The following is a 22,828-nucleotide window of genomic DNA, read 5'->3' as shown; positions in this document are numbered from 1 at the left end:
ATATGGAATTTTTCTGATATTTACAAAGAAATTATTCAAACAATAATTTAAATAATCTAAATATAACAACAATAGACCATTGTATTTATTTATTCATTGAAATAATAAATATCTTTTACATGCTTTTAGGACATACTCCTAACAGAATCTACCACAAAGAAATTCCCACCTGTTCTCAACCCTAGGCTTAGCCAATACCGGTGCCACTCCTGGCATAGAAAAGTAAGGGGTGTTCCCTGACAGAACCTGCTGCTGTTTTAAACACCTGATATCTTCCGCTTGCCTCTGCAATCTTAATTGCATATCTGTAAACACCTGTTGCAAATTCGGAGGGGCATGTGAAGAATTCAGGCCTTGGCTGTAATTCCAAGCCTTAGTATAACTACCACCGGATCCCATTAACTGCCTTGGATACATAACTTCTGATTGAATCTGCAGTCAATAACTTGACCCATTAAATATGATGAGCATATTCAAAAGCCTTACCCATGGGAACAATCACACAGCACCACACTCACATACCACTGCATTATCAAAATACATACCCACAACATTCATGCATCAATTCATAACCCCTGCTCTTCCAACATACATACCATGCTCTCAACTCTAGCATGCAAATAACACGTTTATATATTCACTAAGTAAGTAATCATATAATCATATCAATAGTAAAGGGCTAAGCCCTAACAGAATCTCATGCTCCTTAATAAGGCGTGCAGGTAAAGCATTTACATTATATTTAAGTAATTAAGCACATAACCACATAAATAGTTACCATAACCTGAGTGAATCTTGTCTTTAATGACGAGTGTACATGCCCAGCTTGTCTACAGGAACCCTTAATCTTGGCTCGCTCTGATACAAAGTTGTAACGACCTACTACCCAGGGACCATTACACTGTGTATTTTAAACAATGCTAAACTCACTAAATGAGTCATTTGGCCATAATCGTGTAACTAAGTGCGATTAACGGTTTAGGGTTAAAAATTTTGGTCAAAGATACAATGTTTCACTAAAATGTTTACTGTATACATTGGGATCCAAAATACATTTTAAAGGTTAATTGAAATAAAAGAGTTACAACCAGCCGACCTAAGCGGCGAAATAGGGTTTAACCCCAGTTCCTTTTTAAACCCTCGGCCGTGGTGGTCGAGCAGCCGCATATGTACACATCGTCAATTAAGCTCTCCAACTCAAGGATGGTCCAACTTTCTTTTACCTTTACCTGCACCACATAGCACTCGTGAGCCGAGGTTCAGCAAGAAAACTCAAACATATGCTCATAAGCAGATCATAACGTGTCACCAAATCATAATAAGCATGCCTAGCAGTAATAACCCTATTCATGCATGCATACAAGTACAAATAGATGATTATGGAGTCATGCGCCCTGAGTAGATGACTGTTAAGTCAATCTGGGGTCCTGCGTCCTGAATGGATGATTATTAAGTTAATCTGGGGTCATGTGCCCTGAATGGATGACTAATAAGTCTCTATGGGGTCTTGCGCCCTGAATAGATTACTAATAAGTCTCTCTGGGGTCTTGCGCCCTAAATAAATGACTAATAAGTCTCTCTGGGGTCCTGCGCCCTAAGCCATGTGACATTCCAGTCATCTGAGCCTTTTAGCCCTGGCTCTAAGTAACTAGCCTTAGGCTAGCCAAGTGTTTTAGCTTTCTTCAATCAATAGGTCGGTCAAGCATTTAATGCTCATGTTGATTAGATCTAATCATTTCGGCTTGCGTTAAAAATGCTAATGTCGCTCTTGACTCATAAGTCAATTCCATACGACCAGCGTTCAGTACTATTACCGATCATGACTGATAAGTCAGAGCTTCACGACTAGTACTAAACACCATTGTCATTTTTTAACTAATAAGTCAGTGCTTCCTCAATAAGATAATGCGAACAGACATATATCATATCTCAAATATCTAGATATAAGGCATTCAACATGCTTAATCAATAATCACAAGCATAATCATAATCATGCATAGTTATAGAGACTCGAGCTCTGATCAATTCCATATTCAACATTCATGTCATGACATAACCACATGTATCATATGCATCACACACTGGGTGCAGTTTTCTTACCTTTGGTCCAAGCACAGGTTACCAATAAACGACCCTCAAGCACGATCCTGTTTCCAAGTCATTAGCGATCACCTAGTCACAACCATAATATAAAATCCCATAAAAAAACGAGTAAATAAATACTTTTGGACCGAGTCCTAGCCTTCGGGATGTCGAATCCTACCCAACCAGGTGGTAGGATCGATCCCAAGCCCTTAGAGTTAAGTTCCCACGACTAAAAACCAAATCTGGCCAAAAATGCACAGGCAGGTTGCGACTTGGCCCTCAGGGTCACGACTTGCCTCCCTGACAGAGAGCCCTCTGCCTGGACTTCAGGGTGCGGGCCGCGAGTTGGCCTCTTACTGTCGTGGCGCCCCCCAGGCAGACTCTTCCTGGTTCTGGGTTCACTCAGGTCGCGACTTGACCACGAACCCAACCATTTTCTCTATTTTGTCCCATTTAAAACCTTCCAAAAAACCTATCCAAACATATCCAAATCCCAAAATCAAAGTTCGCAAACATCCCAATGATCCAAAATCATCGAAACCCAAATCTCAAATCATCCAAAAACTCATCAAAACATAAAATCCAATCAAAGCTTAAAATCTTGAAAACTTAACACTTAAAACTCGGATTACCTCTGATTGAGTCATTTCCCAACTAAATCCTCCGCATAATAAGCTTCTAATCTTCCCTAGAATCGCTATGCCTCGATCCTTGCCTGAATTTGAGTCCTAAAACTTGAGTTTCCTTCAAAAATGTGTTCGGTGTCAAAAAGGGAATGGGAGAGAGAGAAAGAACGTTCTGAACGTTCTTTTTTTTTTTTATTTCTGATAGGTTACTTCGAGCTTAAGTAACCTCAAGCAAATCCTAATGCTCGGGGTCCCAAAACCGCTCCCGGGGCTAAAATAGTCAAAATTCCTAGAATTCCCTCCTGATCTCACTAACTCCTAATATATCATCAAATAATCATTCCCATTACCCAATATCCTGGTAATGTGCTAAATACCCAATATACCCCTTGCCTCACTCCGAGTCAAGTATGGGCCTTGTTGTGACTTTCCCACTAGCTTGCTCCCAAGGATCGTCTCATGCCGAGTAACCCAAACATAACCATATAATAATAAAGTGCCACACACATATCACATATATGCCAAATACACCCATAACAGGCCAAATTATGAAAATTATCCAATTAAATAGAAATGGGCCCACATGCATATTTAATACACCTAAACATGCATATCAAGTCATATTATAATATTACTCACATAATCACATAATAATGCACATATATATGTCACATAATCACTTAATTCTTTAATTTTTCATCTTGAACCCCTAATCAAGGCCCTAAGCCTTATTAGGAAATTTGGGACGTTACATAACAACTCTTTTAATTGGGCTATAACCTATATGAGCAAGTCTATTATGCTACAAAGTAATAGAATTAGAATCAATCACATTGCAAGATTTAGATGCCATATCATTATTGTCACTATCAAGAGCACAATGTTTGATCATTCCATCACATGTATAACTCTTTCCCACAAAAGTGCCCAACTTAGTCAAAGTGAGTTTACAAAATTCAAACTCCATTTTGATACCGGATTTACTCAATAGACTTCCACTCATAATGTTTCTAGTCATATCGGGAACATAGAAAACATTAATTAGGGTCACTTTCTTTCCATTTGTGAAGGACACATCAATGCAGCCCCTTCCAAGTACCTTGGATCTCCTTTCATTTCCCATTTGGACTTCAAGTCCCACCTTTGCACTTTCAAAGGTTTTAAAAAGAGTTTTATCATAGGTTGCATGAATGGTGGTACAATATCATACCACCATCCTTGTACCTTTCTTTGGGTTGCATTGATTTCACTCAAGGTTGCAATGATCTCAACATCAATTGCATGACATGTTCACCTTCTCTTAAGGTTGCATTAGTCTCATCACTACATGCATGAACCATGTCATATCTCTTTCGGTTATCATACATTCCTCATAGAATGCATTAAATTCAATTAAGGTCACAAAGATTTCATCGTCAATTTTATAGAGCTCAATCTCATTATGGTTAATTTTACAATTTCCATATCTCATATGATGATCAATAACTTTACAAACAAAACAAGTACAACAATAACCCTTGAATTTTTTTATTAACATTCACCATTGTACTCTTAATATAAACAATAATCTCAAACTCAAAAAAATATGGCAACAAACATATTTCATTCAAATTCTTGAAATCTACACATTTAGAAATAAGGAACTTGATGATACCAATCTCCTTAAGCAAGTAATCCCACTGAGTTGTCTCATCCTTTGTTGATAAAGACTTTGAATCCATATCCACATTCATGTAGAGCATTTCCAAATAGAACTTTCTTTGTTCTTTCATGGTTATGTGTCCAACACAAATCAAATCTTGAAACAAGGATTTGAAGGTTGTAGAAGATGAACCAATTTCCCTCATTGTTGATTATGAAAAACGCAAAATGAAAGTAATTAGAATTAGAGATTTTGATTATTGGGAATATATGGTTTTACCTTTTGCAAATCAACAATGAATTATGATAATAATATAATATTCCAAACCCTAGATGTTGATCGAGATTCAAATTCAAAGTATGAAGGCTATTCTTGATAATCAAAGAAGCATGTTCATCATATGAATGTTAATCTTGAATATAATGAACTAATGATTAAATGATAATAAGATGAACTTAGATACATTTAATCATCAATACTAACAATTAATAACATAATAGAATCACAAAATACAAGATTAGGGTTAGATAGATACAACCTTTGTATTGAGCAACTTGAATCTTTAACTTGGGGAAATTCTAAGGCTTATACACAATATGAATATTGTTGTGCAAAATCTCTATTCTAAGCATTCCCAATTGCTTGAAGCTTCAACTAAGTAGAATGAGATTTGGGATTGAACAAGCCTTGAAACTCATGCAAGTCAAGGAAGCTTGATGAGTTTCTTGGAGAAAACTTTGGTCTTAGAGAGCTAGAGAGAGAATGAGTTTTAGAGAGAGAGTTGGAAAGTGTGATCAAGACTTTTCAACTCTAATAACCCATATATACAGTGTAGGCATCATCATTAGTCTAAGCAATAGGATTAGAGCATTTACAACACATCAATTGGAGCATTTTACATAAACTGTACGACCCTAAAAGATCGCCCAGGCGATGCATCGCCTGCATGTAGGCGATGTATCACCTCACAGGCGATACGTCGCCTACTAGCAGGTGATGCATTGCTTGCTAGGGATTTTGAAGCCCTTCACATTTAGGTGATGCTACACCACTTAAGGGGCGACATATCGCCACCCTCTCTGACTTTGGACCACTCCAATGGTCCTAAAATTTCTCCAAATGCTACCAAATTTTTTGGGAATGTTTGGATACCTCATTGTATCACTTGAGACCAATAAAAGTCACTTTTAAATGCATTCTACATAATCTCATGTTTTTACTTCTCTTTAAGTGAAAATCGTTAAGTGTTTTGCACCTCAACGTGCAAACAACTTAACCATTATATTTAACCAATCTCAACACAAACACTCTATGTATCAACTTTCCATATGCCACTAGCTCTAAACATAGAAAAATATTTAGGACTACCCATGTTAGGTGGAAGAAATAAGCAGCAACTATTCGCTAGTATTAAAAAAAAAAGTTTGGACAAAGCTTAACTCATGGAATTTCGAATTATTTTCTTTTGGTGGACGAGAAATTCTTCTTAAAGCAGTTTTCCAAGCAATACCTACTTATGTAATGTCATGTTTCCAACTCCCGATTATTTTTTGCGATGATTTGGAATCAATGATGGCTCACTATTGGTGGAATTGCTCTGGCTAGACACGAAAAATTCATTGGTTGGAATGAGCAAAATTATGTTTTCCAAAATATCAAGGAGGGTTAGGATTTCGTTTCTTTGTACATCATAATCAAGTGTTGTTGCTGCACAAGCATGGCACATTCTTTCTTGCCCCAACTCACTCTCGTCATTGGTATTTCAAGCGAAATATTTTCGCCATGATTTTTTTTAAGGCTTTGGGTATGACATTATTTCCTCTATATTTTAAACTATTTCACCATTCTATTAGTCTAGTATGTAATCTAGATTGAAATTGAGTCTTCCTAAGTAGTGAATTCAATTTTGTTTCCCTTTAAATAAATTTTGAGTACTCGTAGATTATAAAAGACTTCTTACAAACCTGCTTGTTATTCAATCTGTATATCTAATTAAGTATTCTCTCTATCTGTTTAGACTTCTTAACTTGCTTCTCTACCTAATTGTCATAGATTTATTGCCCTTCCTTTCCTCTAATTGGTGGATGTCTTTATGCATGTGGTGATTATATTTATATATGATATTACATTTTGTTTTATGTACAATTTAACATTTATAACTGTTAATTCTATTTTCGGCATATTTAATTTGACAAAAATATTTTGTATTTTCTTATTATATTCAGTTGTATATAAATATATATTGTTGATATATGTTTTAAATAATAAATGTATAATTGATGACAAATTTTTCTATATTAGGAAAGTTTGCCAAAAATAATGTGTCTTTATTATTATAAAATCAAATCTTTTTTAGTTGTCTTTTCCAGCCAATTACCTCATTGAATCTGGCCATATAATTGAGTTTTATTGCATGATAGGTTATAAAAGGGAAGCCTTGATTCCTTCATCAAAGGATGGATTGTTACCATATATAGCTCATGATTCTGTAGCTACAGAATCAAGAAATCTTGTCAAATTGAAGAATTCTTTTAGGAAAGTTTCCTTGTGGGCTTAGGTCGATTTAGACCGTGTCTTAGCTTCCCAATACGAGTATAATGACTATAAATACTCATATTGACTGCTAGGTTTTAGTTACCTCTTTTCGTATTTCATTCTTATTTGTAAAAGAGAGTCTTTGTTTTGTAGAGGTGAGTGAGTTCGACTCTATCTCTATTTTTCAGTGTCCTCGTAATTGTTTTGAGTCTTCAAATAGTTATACAAAGGAGGAGAACAAAGTGAAAACCTTCGGGATAAGGTTCTTCAAGCCTTCGGGAGAAGGTGGTTCAAGTCTTGCTTCGGGAGGAAGCAAGCACACTTCAAGCAGATTGAAGGGAGTTCGTATTCTTGAAGGTTCAGCAAGGTTCATTTGTCAAGGTGGAATACATCAAGCTTGCGACATATAATAAGAGGGAGTCTATTTATGCATAAGTCAAAAACTTTGTATTTTTGAGATCTTACTAACGAATCTTATCTCTAAGCATGGCCCCGTGGACTAGTAGCAATCTGCAAGGATTGTTGATACCACGTATAAAAACCTTGTGTGTTTTTATTTTATGCACTTTAGTTCTTTTTTGGTTTTCTGGTATGTAGTTACAAAACCTTGGTCTGTAGCTACAGAGTATCTGTTTCAGTACCAACTTAATTATTCCGCATTTAATTAATTGATTAATTAAATAATAAGTTGGTAATTATAAAATACGAAATTTCAATTGGCATCAGAGCAAGTCACTAAACTCTTAGTGAGATCTTGAGGTTATATTATTCCGTTTAATTTATTTTGTGTGAGATGTCGTTCTTTGCAGAAGGAAACTCCATCACTCGGCTACCACTATTGAATGATACTAATTATCCATACTGGAAAGTCAGGATGAGGGCATTCATCAAGTCACAAGATGAGAGGGCTTGGAGATCTATACTCTCAGGTTGGACTCCACCAATTGAAAAAGATGATAAAGGTAATTCAAAGGTAAAATCTGAACTTGAGTGGTCCATTGAAGATGAAAAATTATCTGGTTATAATAATGAAGCTTTGCATGAAATTTTTAATGGTGTTGGTGAAGGCTTTATAAAATTGATATCATTTTGTGAATCTACAAAGGAGGCGTGGAAAATCCTTCAAACTCAGTTTGAAGGTACCGCTGATGTAAAGAGATCACATTTTACCATGTTGCAAACTAGATTTGATGAATTAAGAATGTTGGAAACTGAAACTTTATCTAAGTTTTATAAAAAGTTTTCTGATATTCCTAATGAGTTTTTTGCCTTGGGAGAAAAATTAGATGAATCTGTGTTGGTTTGAAAAATAGTTCGTGTGCTTCCAGACAGGCTTGACACGAAATTGCTAGTAATACATGAGACTAAGGATTTTGGCAAAATGAAGGTTGAGGAGCTTATGGGTTCATTAAGAACATTTGAGCTAAATCAACAAATAAAGCAAAAGGTTAATCTTAATCCTTCAATTGAAAAAAGCAAAGGTATTGCATTTAAAGTTTCTGAAAAAGATGTTTATGATGATGAAATGGCATTGTTAGCAAGAAATTTTCAAAAGTTCATGAAAAAGGTTGGAAATAAAAAGATTTTTAAAAAAACTCTAAACCTTTTGTTTCTAACAATAAAAAGGGTATTCAATGTCGGGAATGTGAAGGTTATGGTCATATTCAATCTGAAAGTGCCAACACATTCAAAAATAATAAAAAAGGTTTTAATGTTACTTGGAGTGATGACGATTCTGAAAGTAGTGAAGAGGATAATGAGAAAATTTCCTTAACCAGTGTTTTGTCAAGTGCTTTTCAGGAAAGAGGAAAAATTATGTGTTTAAACAATACCTTGACTGATGTCGATAAAAAGGAAATTGACTTTGATTCAGACGAGTCAGAACTAAATGAAGAATCTTTGGCTGAATCATACAATGTATGGTAAGTGGTTACAGGTTTACATTGAAAATCTTGGTTAAAATGAATAAAGAATTGTCTCACAACATCAAAGATCTTGAAGAAAAGAATAAATGTTGCGAATTTGAGTTGTGTTCAAAAAATTCTGAAATTGTACTTTTGACAAAAGAACTTGACAAATTGAAAAGAAATGTTAAAATGCTAAATCTAGGTTCTAACATTTTTGAGGAGGTTCAGAATTCAGGTCAACTGAGTCATGTTGGATTGGGTTTTGTTGAAACTCAATCGAAAATGAATACTAAATTTGTTAAATCTGAAAATATGTCTTCTGGATATTTTGATTCAACTTTGCAAGGTTATGTTTTTACAGCTGAACGAATGGTTTCTACAGAAATGAAGCAGTCAGGTAAACCTTAAAATTCTCATGGGGAAAAGAAACGTTTCATTCCCTCTTGTCATTTTTGTGGAGTAAAAGGTCACATTCGACCTAAATGTCTTACTTTGCAAAACATGTTTAGTTCTAATTTTTTTGATAATTTTAAAGTGTTTCAAAATAAACATGTTTTTCAAAAACAAAAATGGGTTGTCAAAAATAAATGGCTTGCTGGTATCTCTTGTTTTAAAACTGATGTTTCTCAAATGTGGTATTTTGATAGTGATTGTTCTAGGCACATGACAGGTGATAAAGACTTTCCTGTCAACATTAGACCAATGCAATGTGGAGAGGTTACTTTTGGTAATGGTCTAGCTGGAAATGTCATAGGGATGGGAGCTCTTAATTTTGAAGGTCTACCCAGGCTTAAGAATGTAATGTTGGTTGAAGGACTAAGAGTTAATCTTCTTAGTGTTAGTCAAATTTGTGATCAGGGTTACACTGTTAATTTTGATAGTAATCGTTGCTATGTTGTTAATGACCAAGATGAAATTATTTTGCAAGGGTTTAGATCTAATGATAATTGTTACACTCTCACTACCTATGTTGCTTGTCACTCTACCATAGATAACTATACTGATTTATGGCATGAAAAGCTTGGACACATTAGTTTCAAAATTTTGAAAAAACTGTCAAATGCAGGAATTTTTCAAGGATTACCCAAACTGGGTAAAGAATCTGTGGGAAAATGCGAACCATGTCAACTTGGTAAGCAACTGAAAATTTCTCACAAAAGTATTCTTGATGTGAATACTTCCAAAGTTCGTGAACTTCTTCATATGGATCTAATGGGTCCAATTCAGATTGAAAGCTTGAATGGTAAGAGATACATTTTTTGTGTGTGTTGATGATTTCTCTCGATTTTCATGGGTAGATTTTTTGAGAGAAAAATCTGATACTTTTGATGCTTTTAAATCTCTTTGTTTGAAATTGTGTGTGGAAAAAGATTGTAATATTGGAAAGATTGTTCGGATTAGGAGTGATCATTAAAAATACTGTTTATGATGAGTTTTGTAAATCTAAAGGGATTTCTCATGAATTTTCTGCTCCTAAAACTCCTCAACAAAATGGAGTCGTTGAAAGAAAGAACCGAACTCTGACAGAGATGGCTAGGGTAATGTTAAACAGCAAGAAACTTACCAAGCGTCTATGGGCTGAAGCAATTAACACTGCTTGCTACACCGTCAACATGGTGTTTTTGCGACTAGGTACTTATAAGACTCCTTATGAGATCTCGAAAGGTAAGAAACCAAATGTGAGTCATTTTCATGTTTTTGGCAGTGCTTGTTATATTTTGAGGGATCATGATCATACTGGTAAATTTGATGCAAAAAGTGATGTCGGTGTGTTTATAGGATATTATATTAACAGTAGGGCTTATCGTGTTTATAATATGAGAACCCAAAGTGTGATGGAATCTGCTAATTTTATTGTTGATGATCTAAAAGATTTCTCTGAGTTTTCCACAGAAAAACAGATTGAAAGTTTGCTGGAAAAGTCTCCTGAACTGGCAGACGATATGGCTGCAATCACAGAATCTTCGTCTGAGGCTACACCTCAAGATTCTGTAGCTACAACTGATGATTATCCAGAAATTTCAACGGAGAAAGAAACTGAGCAACCACCAAACATAATCACTGATCCAATTCAAAGAGAATCATCCTCTAGAGTCAAGAAGAATCATCCTGCCGATCTCATACTTGGGACATGGATGAGAGCATGGTTACTAGAAGAAGGTATGATAATCTGATTCAATTTGTGTGTTTTGTCTCTTCTTTAGAGCCTAAAAATGTGAAGGAAGCCTTGATGGATGAAGCATGGATTCATGCAATGCAAGAAGAGCTGGATCAATTCATTCGCAATAAAGTATGGATACTTGTTCCTAGATCGACTTGTGCTAATGTCATAGGAACAAAGTGGATTTTCAAACACAAAAGTGATGAGTTTGGTACCATCATTCGAAACAAGGCAAGATTGGTTGCCCAAGGTTACACTCAAGTTAAGGGTATTGATTTTGATGAAACTTTTGCTCCAGTAGCAAGACTTGAGTCCATCAGGTTACTTCTTTCCATTGCTTGTATTATTGAGTTTAAATTGTACCAAATGGATGTTAAATTTGCTTTTTTGAATGGTTTTTTTTGAAAGAAGAAGCTTTTGTTGAGCAACCCAAAGGATTTGAGGATCCACATTTTCCTGATCATGTTTATAGGTTAGACAAGGCGTTATATGGTTTGAAACAAGCCCCTCATGCTTTGTATGAACGTCTAACTAAGTTTTTAATCTCTCATGGTTATAGAAGGGGAAATGTAGATAAAACACTGTTTATCAAAAACATTAAATCTGATGTTATTGTTGCTCAAATATATGTTGATGATATTGTGTTTGGATCTACTTCTAACTCTGAAGTGCAGGTATTTGTCCAACAAATGCAACAAGAATTTGAAATGAGCATGGTAGGTGAACTCACCTATTTTTTGGGTCTTCAGGTGAAACAATCTGATGATGGCACATTTGTTTCACAAAGTAAGTATGCAAAAAGCTTGGTGAAGAAGTTTGGGCTTGAAAACGCCAAACATACTAATACTCCTATGAGCACAACTTTGAAATTATCCAAAGATGAACAAGGAGTGAAGGTAGATCCTACTTTGTACCGAAGCATGATTGGTAGTTTACTGTATCTTACTGCTAGTCGTCTTGATATCTGTTATAGTGTTGGTGCTTGTGCTCGTTATTAGGGAAATCCCATGGAATCTCATATTTCTGCTGTGGAAAAAATCATTCGCTATGTCAATAGCACTGTTGATTTTGGGATTTGGTTTTCAAAAGACACTAACTCTAATTTGGTGTGCTTTAGTGATGCTGATTTGGCAGGAAATGCAAATGATAGAAAAAGTACTAGTGGTGGATGTTTCTATCTTGGAAACAATCTCGTTTTGTGGCACAGTAAGAAGCAAAACTGTATCTCTCTGTCAACTACAAAGGCTGAGTACATTGATGTAGGTAGCTATTGTAACCAATTTGTGGATGCCAAAAATCCACCAAATAAAAAATCTCTAGTCCCTGGTTGGAACAGAGGGATAAAGGTCACTTAATCATGCAATTGCACTCGAGCCTATAGGTCTTTTTGACTACAGGAGATTGTCTCATGAGAAATGTGGATGCTCGAAATTCAACAGTTATAAAAAAGGCCAAAAGCGCGTGATAAGCTCCCATAAACGCCTCGTGGGTACGCCCGATATGCTACGGGCATATCGCACCAACTGTTTAAGGGCCCCATCTCGCGCCCCTGCATGACACGGCCTCGCGTGCCCCCGCACCACGGCCTCGCGTGCCACCAAGGGCTTGCGCGCGCTGGCTGCACGACACCACTAGGATCCACGCGCGCTGACCGCGCAACACCACCAGGATCCGCGCGCGCTGGCCGTGCGACACCACCAGGATCCGCTCGCGTTGGTCGTGCGACACCATCAGATCCGCGCGTAGGGTGGCCTCGCCCCCAAGGGCCTCGCCCAAGGGCCACGCGTGCCTAGTGGCCTCGCCCAAGGGCCATGCGTGCCTAGTAGCCTCGTCCTCAAGGGCCTCGCCCAAGGATCATGCATGCGTAGGGTGGCTTCGCCCCCAAGGGCCTCGCCCAAGGGCCACGCGTGCCTTGTGGCCTCGCCCAAGGGCCACGTGTACCTCGCCTCGGCTACGCCATGAGGGCCTCGCGGGGGAGCATCTCGCACCCTTCACCTCGAGATGCACCTCCTATGGAGACCTGTGGAAACCCCACCATCTAGAAGTGAAAGCCCAAGTATGTCTCAGAAAGGTCATGTTGGTACAATCTTGTACGGGGTGCAGCTTTTAAGACCCCGTACGCCTGACCATGGCACTCATGCAAGACAAGTAGTTGGAGCACTGGGAGAGAAGGCCTGGCCTGCATGCTTCCAACCAGATGTCAGAGTCGACACCACTACCACCTGCACCACTCCTCTGACAGTCGTACGGTCGAGTAGTGGAGACATCCTCATGGTACCTGACCATGTACTTGTACCAACAACACCACCTCTGAAACCACTCTCCTGACAGTGTACTTATGTACAACCTGGTCCCCTGGACCACAATGTATCTAGGGCCATTAGAGCCCACTATATAATGAACCCCAATTCCACATGGAAAGGGGTTGGAAAATTCATTGTAAGTTGAAGCTATTAAGCAATATACAGTTTTTACTCCATTGTTGATCTGTGTTTATTCTTCTATAAGTCCATTCTAAGTTCTCATTTAATCATCACCTTGTTTACCTTTGAGTTTTCCGATCTAATTTCGTTGACGAGATTTCACCGTCAACATAATTGTTATGGATGAAACAAATGATGGAAGATTATGGGTTTGATTTGAAAAATTTAACCATTTTCTGTGATAACACTAGTGCTATAAATATTTCAAAAAGTCTTGTTCAACACTTTCGCACTAAGCACATAGACATTCATCATCACACTATTAGAGAGCTTGTAGAAAATAAAATTATTGTCTTAGAATATGTTGAAACAAGCAAACAAATAGTAGATATTTTTACTAAAGCTCTTAATTTGGTCCGCTTTATTTCTCTAAGGATATCCTTAGGGGTTTGTACCATTTAATTTTTTGTTCTTTATGGATCTTGATATTTTGCTTTGACTTGATGTACATAATGTTGTTGTTTTTGTTTTTGTTCCAGAAGAAAGTTTCAAACTCAAGAGAATTGCTTATTATTGTTTTTATTGCTTATTTTTTGGTGCAATGTTTTCATACAGGTTTAGTTCAGGAAAATATTTTCACTCCTCCTAGAAATATTTGGATCATTCAATCAGTGTTATGTGTGTGCTACCATTTAAAAAAAAAATGTGTGTTCAAGCTCCATTGGAAAATAGAGCTACCTATCCCAATGTGTGAAAGCCGTCATTGAGCAAGTTGGCACTATGTAATTAGGAGTTATGTAGATGATACGTTACCATTGAAAATGGCTACCATGAGGTAGTGTGACAACATCTCCTTTGGTTACAAATACTCAGAAAAAGTCTATTTGACAAATTGGGCATTGTTCCATGCTTACACTTTCACACACAAATGCTTTACACATTTTTTTTCGAAAAAAAACAATTGAATTATAAAAAATGGTTAAAAAAAGCTGTTACATACTGATTGAATTTCTTAAAATATTTTTGGTGACTGAGTAAATTCCTTTCCTGCGTAACTTGTATGGTCTTATGGCAATAAGAAATTAGCTTGGTAAAATAATATCTGTGCATTCTTTCGAGTTTGATTTTTTTATCAGGAACAAAGGCAAAGCAAACATGGTGTTTCATATTGTTGGCAAAAATATCAAGGTTTGATTTATTTTGTTTTTTTTTTAAAAAATAAATAAATAATTTGTGAACGATTTTCATGTTGAGCTTAACTAAAAATATTTGTTTCTTTGTCTTGTTTTAATTATATTATTAGACAAAAAATTTTGCTCTAAAGTGGTGATTGTTTGACTTGTGTTTTTTGGTGTTTTGTCTTTTTTTTTTCTAATAAAAAAATATATGCATACATTGAAAAAATCCTTAAAAATTGGGGGGGGGGGGGGGGGGGGGGGATTTGATTTGATTTGGGGTGTCCTATTTTCATGGAATTGGTCTCTTTTTGGAAACTATTGATTTAATTGAAAAATTATAGTGTTTGTTTCCCTTTTATTCTTTTAGGGTAAGTCAAAGGAAAGGAAATGTTACTTTTTATTTTATGATATTGTGAGAGTTATTGCATTAATTGAAAATTAGGTTTAGGTAACTTCCCACTTTCTCTTTCTATTCCATCTCTTTATATTTACCCTAACCCACGATCTAATCCTCTCACTCGCACTCTCTTCAGTTTTTTTTCTTTTTAATTTTCTCTCTGCATGTGTGAGTTTCTCTCTACGGTTTTCAAAGTTTCAAGCTTTTCAATGTAAAAAACCAAGAATACCCGAGGTGGTTTGAAGAGGCCTGTTCTTGGTTCCCCGTTTGTCCCAGCTTCTCCTCTGACTGCTCCTGCTCCACCAACCGAAGCTCCAGCGCAGGCTTCTGCTCATGCAAAACATTATGGGAAATTAAAATCCCAGGCGAGAAAGAATACATTCACTCCGAATTCCCCACCTGTGATAGCTTCTCCAATCGCCTCATCCACCCCTGGTCTCAGTGGTCGTGATGAAATCCTTTCATCTGAAAAATCCTTGTCTAAGTCTTCTTCCTCTCAAAAGGGTGGTTCCTCATGAACAAACTCTGAAAGGGCCATTGTTCCTGTGCCAATGGTGAGTTCTTGAACATGTTCTCGGACCTCCACTCCAAAGCAAATTGAGGTGCTTCGTCCTCATGGTGTTCCCAAAGCCAAGGAAGTTGGTTCTTCTTCTCGGGTGAAAATTTTCAAAAATCACCCCCGTTCTGCATCTTCTTCAGAATCTGATTCAGAAGAAGAAACTGAGAATTTGGAACAAGAATCAGAGGCTGAGTTTGATCCTAGTGTAGAATTTCAAGAAAAAGAACAATCTTTGGGACCTGTTGTTACAGAACATGTTGCTGCTGTTTCGAAACTTGCTGCTCAAGACAAAAGCAAATGAAAACATCCCTTGGCTCCTCCAAAGTTTGCTCCTCCTCTAAAAAGGAAAAGGCCATCTGGTATCTCTCTTGAAAACTTCAAACCTCATTCACATTATTATTGCTATAATGATCATGAGAGAGAGATGAAATTTTATGAGGCAAGAAACTTTATTGTTGAAAAGAATTATAATGTGCTTGCTCATACGCCGTTTGGAGTTGTTATTTTGTTAAAAGAAAGGCAGTGGATGGACACTTTGATTGGTTTTACTGGCTATGTGGATCGAGTTGTGAAGGAATTCTATGCCAACATCACCGATGAGTGCCTTGATGAAAACTTCTTCATGTTTGGCAAAGTGTATGTGCGTGGTTAGTATTATTCCTTTACAGTGAATGATGTGGCTGAAGCTCTTCAATTACCAATCAGGGGTGGAGCCATCTGATGTCATGTTTGATCGTCATGAAGTATTTTCTGATCTCACTGGAGACAAAGATGTCGAGCTCACCGATGCTATGCACATCTCTCAACTCACTTATCAACATGCAGTGCTTATGAGGTTTGCCTTGTCCAATTGGTATCCTTGCTCCAATTAGGTAAATGTTTCTAATGATCTTGCTTTTCTATTATACAAAATCACTAGTGGTGCTCAAGTTGATTTGGCTGATCTTATTTGGGAACAAATAATGTCATTTTTTTTTGTCTTTTGTAGTTTTTGGCTCTTTTGATAGAAAAAAAGGGGGAGTAGTATTATTTTTTGGATTACAACTCTGGACCCTATTTTTAGGGGGAGTTGTTTGCTTGTGGTTTCGTTGAAATTTTTCCATTTAAAAAGTTATCATGTTTTTTTTTATATGTGTTAACAAGCTTTCATGCAGGGGAGTATTTTTATACTCTCATTTTTTGTTCTAACACTTTGTTTTGCAGATTCATCCTTGTTTGTTTTCTTCAAAATATTTTGTCAATCAAAGTGCCAAAGGGGGAGATTGTTAATTCCATTTTTGGCATATTTCATTTGACAAAAATATTTTGTATTTTCTTATTATATTCGACTGTATATAAATATATATTTTTGATAGATGTTTTATTTGTTTTAAACAATAAAAGTATAATTGATGACAAACTTTTCTATATTAGGAAAGTTTGCCAAAAATAGTGTCTTTATTATTATAAAATCAAATCTTTTTGAGCTGTCTTTTCCAGCCGATTACCTCATTGTATCTGACCATATAATTGAGTTTTATTGCATGATCAGGTTATAAAAGGGAAGCCTTGATTCCTTCATCAAAGGATGGATTGTTACCATATATAACTCACGATTCTGTAGCTACAGAATCAGGAAATCCTGTCAAATTGAAGAATTCTTTTAGGAAAGTTTCCTTGTGGGCTTAGGTTGGTTTAGACCGTGTATTAGCTTCCCAATATGAGTATAATGACTATAAATACTCATATTGACTTCTAGGTTTTAGTTACCTCTTTTCGTATTTCATTCTTATTTGTAAAAGAGAGTCTTTGTTTTGTAGAGGTGAGTGAGTTCGACTATATCTCTATTTTTCAGTGTCCTTATAATTGTTTTGAGTCTTCAAACAGTTCTACAAAGGAGGAGAACAAAGTGCAAACCTTCGGGAGAAGGTTCTTCAAGTCTTCGGGAGAAGGTGGTTCAAGTCTTGCTTCGGGAGGAAGCAAGCACACTTCAAGCAGATCGAAGGGAGTTTGTATTCTTGAAGGTTCAGCAAGGTTCATTTGTCAAGGTGGAATACATCAAGCTTGCGGCATATAATAAGAGGGAGTCTATTTAAGCATAAGTAAAAAAAATTGTCTTTTTGAGATCTTACTAATGAATCTTATCTCTGGGCGTGGCCCCGTGGACTAGTAGCAATCTGCAAGGATTGCTGATACCACGTATAAAAACTTTGTGTGTTTTTATTTTCTGCAGTTGAGTTCTTTTCTGGTTTTCTGGTATGTAGTTACAGAACCTTGGTCTGTAGTTACAAAGAATCTGTTTCAGTACCAACTTAATTATTCCGCATTTAATTAATTAATTAATTAATAAGTTGGTAGTTATAAAATACGGATATTCAATAACCAAAGTGAATGTGGTTCCAACTTATTTCAAACCTAATTGTTACATTTATGTTACTCTTTTCAATATTCAAATATGCATATCTATATAAGTATACTTTCATTCATTTTGAACTTCTTACTTATTTCTCTACCCAATTTCCATAGTTGTGTAGCTCTACCTTTCTTCTAATCGGTAGATGGATTTATAAATGAGGTAATTATGGTTAATTAAATATTGTTTTGCTTATAGATAACTATTTAAGTATAAAGGTTTTGTATTTTCAACTTATTACTTTAATAATTCTCTAATATATGTCTTTTTACTACATGTGCATACAGTTGGACGTACTCCTAGTTATGTTTGGCGTAGTATTATTTGTGGAAGCACTCTTCTCTCACAAGATTTATGCTGCCGAGTAAGGAATAATGAAAATATACTTGCGTTTAAAGACCCTTGGATGCCTCGTCCTTCGTCCTCTTTGCCCTCCTCTAGGGATGTGTCAAATTCGAATATATTGGTTAAACAACTTATTCTAGAGGACAGAGCTTAATGGAATATGTCCTTTGTCAAATATATTTTTAATGTTGCTAATCAAGAATATATTCTCTCCATTCCTCTGACTAAGTTTAAATTCTGATAGTTAGTTATGGAATTTTACAAATGATGGTCAATATTCAGTAAAAAGTGGATACAAGGTGGCTACAAACTTAGCTTCTTCCTCTCTTTCTCCGTCTAAAGCAATTTTCTCAATTTGGTGGAAGAAATTTTGGCAACTACACTTACCAAAGAAGATTTTACATTTTTTCTGGATAGGATTTCATGAAATTCTACCTACCTATGCTGGTCTTTGTAGACGAAAGGTGATCCAAACTGCAAGTTGCCCTTTTTGTGGTTATTCTCAAGATATTATTAGCCATGCGGTTTTTTGGTGTTTTTCGTATTAGAAATTATGAAAATTATTAGAATTTGATCTTATCCATACAACTCATGCTAATATCTCATTTCAACAAGTCATTTTAAAAGCACCTGAGGTGTTTCAACAATCCGAATTTGAATTATTTCTTCTGTCAGCTTGGTATGTGTGGGGAGAGAGAAACAATGTTACTCACGGTCGAGCTGCCCAATCTCCTAGGATTATGGTTTCACGGATTAGATCATTATTTGCCTAGTATAATCAAGTTTGGCACTCAAAGATACATACGGCACATTCAACTTGTCAATTTACAAATTATTGGAGTTCTCCTTTAGTCAACCACAATAAACTAAATGTCGATGTTGGTTCTATTACTATAGGCAATGGAACGATTATTCAGAATTCAAATGGAGATGTCATGGCTTATCTCTCCAAATCACTCATAGGTAATATATTTTATATATAGTTTTCTCCAACCTGGAGGGATTAACATCCCTTCAGGTTGGAGAAAACTATATATAAAATATATTACCTATGAGTGATTTGGAGAGATAAGCCATGACATCTCCATTTGAATTCTGAATAACATCCCTTCAGGTTGTGAGTAATAGTTAGACTTAATTTATATTTATTTTTTTCTCTTTTCTTTTTTCTCTAATTTTATTCTAATATTGTATTATGTATATTATTTGTTTTGTAGGTTGCTTTATAGTGACCTAGGCAGAATGTGTAGCTTTAATGGTAGCACTGGATTGGAGCCTAATGCTAGGTCTTCCTTTGAGTTTTGTTGAATTAGATTGTTTAGCATCGTGACCGCCTTTTCGAAAAGATTCTCTTACTGCAATGAATTAGGTTATTTGTTAAAAGATATGTCAAATTTTCCTGGCTGCACATGGATTGACAATGCATCCTCTTAGGGTGGACGACGAATTTGTATGGGTATAAGATTACCCTACTTTTCTTCTTCAAGCTTTTTAGTGTAATAGACTATATGATATTATAAACTTTTTTCAATGGATATATATTTTCATTGCGACCAAAAAAAAACTCCTAGCTGTAATAACAAAATCATCCCATTTATTTGAACTAAAGTTTTAAAATAGAAAAAGTTCATTTTAAATATTAATTTGAGTAAAAAAATAATAATACCCTTGTCGAATACTGTCTCAATCCTAAATATTTTTTTTAATAGTTAAATAAAATCAAACAGTTATGTTATTTTAATCATCACTCAAATTTGTATTAAATTTTTGAGTAAATGTATATTTGTCATTTTTATTTAACTTCCATCATATTTTGACCTGGTTAGAGAATTTTCTAACTAAAAAAAAATCACAAGAGACTTTCTTTGTTATTACTCCAAGATCCAACAAAAATTATAAATATGTAGATTGAAATTCAATGAGGGTGACAAGGATAACAATATGACTAAAATAGAGCAAGAACAAGTATCTTTCTGACACAAACACAATTGTCGATTCTAAATTATTCACTTACCACTAAATAAATATGCAAATACAAGAAAACTTTGTAACATAAAATAAAAGACACTAATAAGAGTTCATGAAGTTATTCGAGACTACCACTACTGGACTAGTAAATCCATTTAGAAGCTTAACTTTCAGAGAAAAAAAAAACACAAGAAAAAAAAAATAGTAACAAAGAAAAATGAAATAGCTTTTTCCAAATAACATTTTAAGCAGTTTTGTTCTCAACAAGCCTCTCAATCAGATCAGCTGCATCTTGAACAGTGGCAATACTCTGTGCACTTTCTTCTTCCACTGTGATACCAAAAACCTCCTCAAGTCCCATCACAATCTCAACCTGTTTATATATATATATATATATACATATGAAGTATATAAACACTATTACTTAATAAAAACAAATAAATATATAACACTTCATAAAGTTTACTTGAGATAAAGAAAAATGTCAAGTGGGTTTTGAAGATGTTGGGCATTAGAATAGTTCATGTGATTTTGAGGTCAACCAGCCAATTAACTTATAAAAGAACTTTGATTCTTTGCACTTTCAATTTCAAATGGAAGCAAAACTTAAATAGTAGTAGCAATGGTGATGGTATAATATTTATATAACTAACTGAAATTCAGGCTCAGAATGATTCTTGGTTAACTACCGTGTCAAGGGAATCAGCTCCAAGGGCAGCAAACTTTGATTCACCAGTGAGAGCAGAATCATCAGAAAGAGCCAGCTGCTTCTTTACTACTTCACAGACCTTTTCCACAGTTTCTGGTTTGGCCTGGCCATAAGAATAATTCAACTATTGTTAAATATATGCCAACTAACACTTGTAGTTCAACATTGATTAGAACTACTAATCATCAATTTTCTTGTATTTGATCAGATAAACTTACTGCGCAGCAAACTTGAAAGCGCCTAGGCTGCATCCGAAGAGACTGGAAACGCAATCCGTTGATTGAAAACGAAACTGAATTCAATTTAGAAATCCTGCTGGAAATTGCCTGCTTACACATTCAACAACAACAAAAGATTAGACACAATAAAGCATTAGAGGATATGAAATAGTTAGAACATTATATAGAAAAGTCATCTCCTAGGCTACTACATTTCTAACTTTGTTCAAAATGCTACATGGTGAGAGATCATCTATTGGCCTTATTCAAGGTAGTATGATTATGATAGCATTGCTTGAAATGGTATGAGAATGAAACTTGAATGTTCTGTAAAATAGCTTTCAATTTTTTTTCCTTATGCAGAAAATGAAATTTTAAGGTGGAAATCTTCTCAAATTTTTGCTGAAGGTGATCCCAAATAGTTTTAAAACAAAAGTGATTCCCAAACAAACAAGCACCAAGTATGCTAACAATCAGATCAATTTGATTCCTACAATACAACTAACTTCTTCCTCCACAAAAGGGATAGGAATGAAGAGAAAGTACGGTAAATGAAATTGATAATCAATAGATTCAAACCCAAGGAAGACTATTAATCATGCAAAAGCTTAAAATTGAAAGAGAAGTCACCATAGAAACACAACATGCAGCGAAACACATTAATGGATATCTTAAGAATTATTCTTTATTTATTTTTTAAAAGATCACTTTTGGTTTATATATATAAAAAAAGAAACATATGTCCGAACCAATGATTAGAAATAGTATATAATATCCAAGAATCTAAAAGTAACAAAAAAATAAAGAATAAACTTGCAAGGAACCACATGATCATATGAAAAAACATCAATCTTTAAACAAAATTGAAAGCTAAAAACAGAGTCTTCAACACCAAAAATCTTGAGAATTGCAAGCATAACATGACGAAACTACAAAGCACAACAGATCATAATATTAAAAACAAAAGAGAACCCATTAATCAAAACATGTTGTAAAGAAAAAATAACATAATGGTAAAGAGTAAGAGAAAGTAGCAGTAGTAGTACAAGGCTAGGCTTGAAAGAGCTCGAAAGAGAGGTCATGGAAACCGATGCACCTGTAATAGAGGCCATGGTCTTCGAAGAATCAAGACTGAGAGAGATCTGGGAATGAAGGGTCTGATTTGAAAAAGAAAGAAAGGAAGGAAAATGGAGAGAGAGACGGAGAGCACGAAGAGTGTGAACGAGTGTTTTCGGAGAGATGAAGAAGACAGTTTATAATAAGAGGTTTATTTGCTTTGAAATATTAAATGCATTTTTGGTTGTTTGTTGAGATTTGTTGGGATGTTGGCTTTTAAGCCTTTGTTTGTATCGAAATTGGGAGTGTTTGTTTGGATCTCTGCCTACTCTTATCCCTGCCTTTTCACATTTCCTTGTTTGGTTTTAGAAACTCTATCTATTCTAGACTATGTATACCCACATTTAGACTAGCCACACCGACATAATGGGAAGATTAAATTGTAGTCTAGATATCATTACCAAAAGAAGATGCTAGTTTATAGATATTAGAGAAAGAAAAAAAACATCCAAAATAGGAATAGTAAGTACTATCTACTCGTTTGGGATTATTTTTGTTTTTGATTTTAGATATTTGCATTTAATTTTAGAGTTACTAAGGTAAGGAATGTAATTGATGACAAGACTC

General features: G+C 35.4%; 1 protein-coding gene across 1 annotated transcript; it reads right to left on the bottom strand.

Moving 5' to 3' along the window:
* Positions 1–20,220: 20,220 nt before the first annotated feature.
* Positions 20,221–22,432, bottom strand: LOC133819355 (acyl carrier protein 1, chloroplastic-like). Its single transcript, XM_062252577.1, has 4 exons — positions 22,192–22,432; positions 21,146–21,253; positions 20,908–21,030; positions 20,221–20,591 (listed from the first exon to the last, which is right to left on the bottom strand). The coding sequence occupies exons 1-4, from the start codon at positions 22,255–22,257 to the stop codon at positions 20,463–20,465; spliced, it is 426 nt and encodes a 141-aa protein (XP_062108561.1). The 5' UTR covers positions 22,258–22,432; the 3' UTR covers positions 20,221–20,462.
* Between the last annotated feature and the right edge of the window lie 396 nt (positions 22,433–22,828).

The sequence above is a fragment of the Humulus lupulus genome, chromosome 2, assembly GCF_963169125.1.
Source record: "Humulus lupulus chromosome 2, drHumLupu1.1, whole genome shotgun sequence".
Taxonomy (NCBI): Eukaryota; Viridiplantae; Streptophyta; class Magnoliopsida; order Rosales; family Cannabaceae; genus Humulus; species Humulus lupulus.
This window is presented reverse-complemented; position numbering and strand designations above follow the sequence as displayed.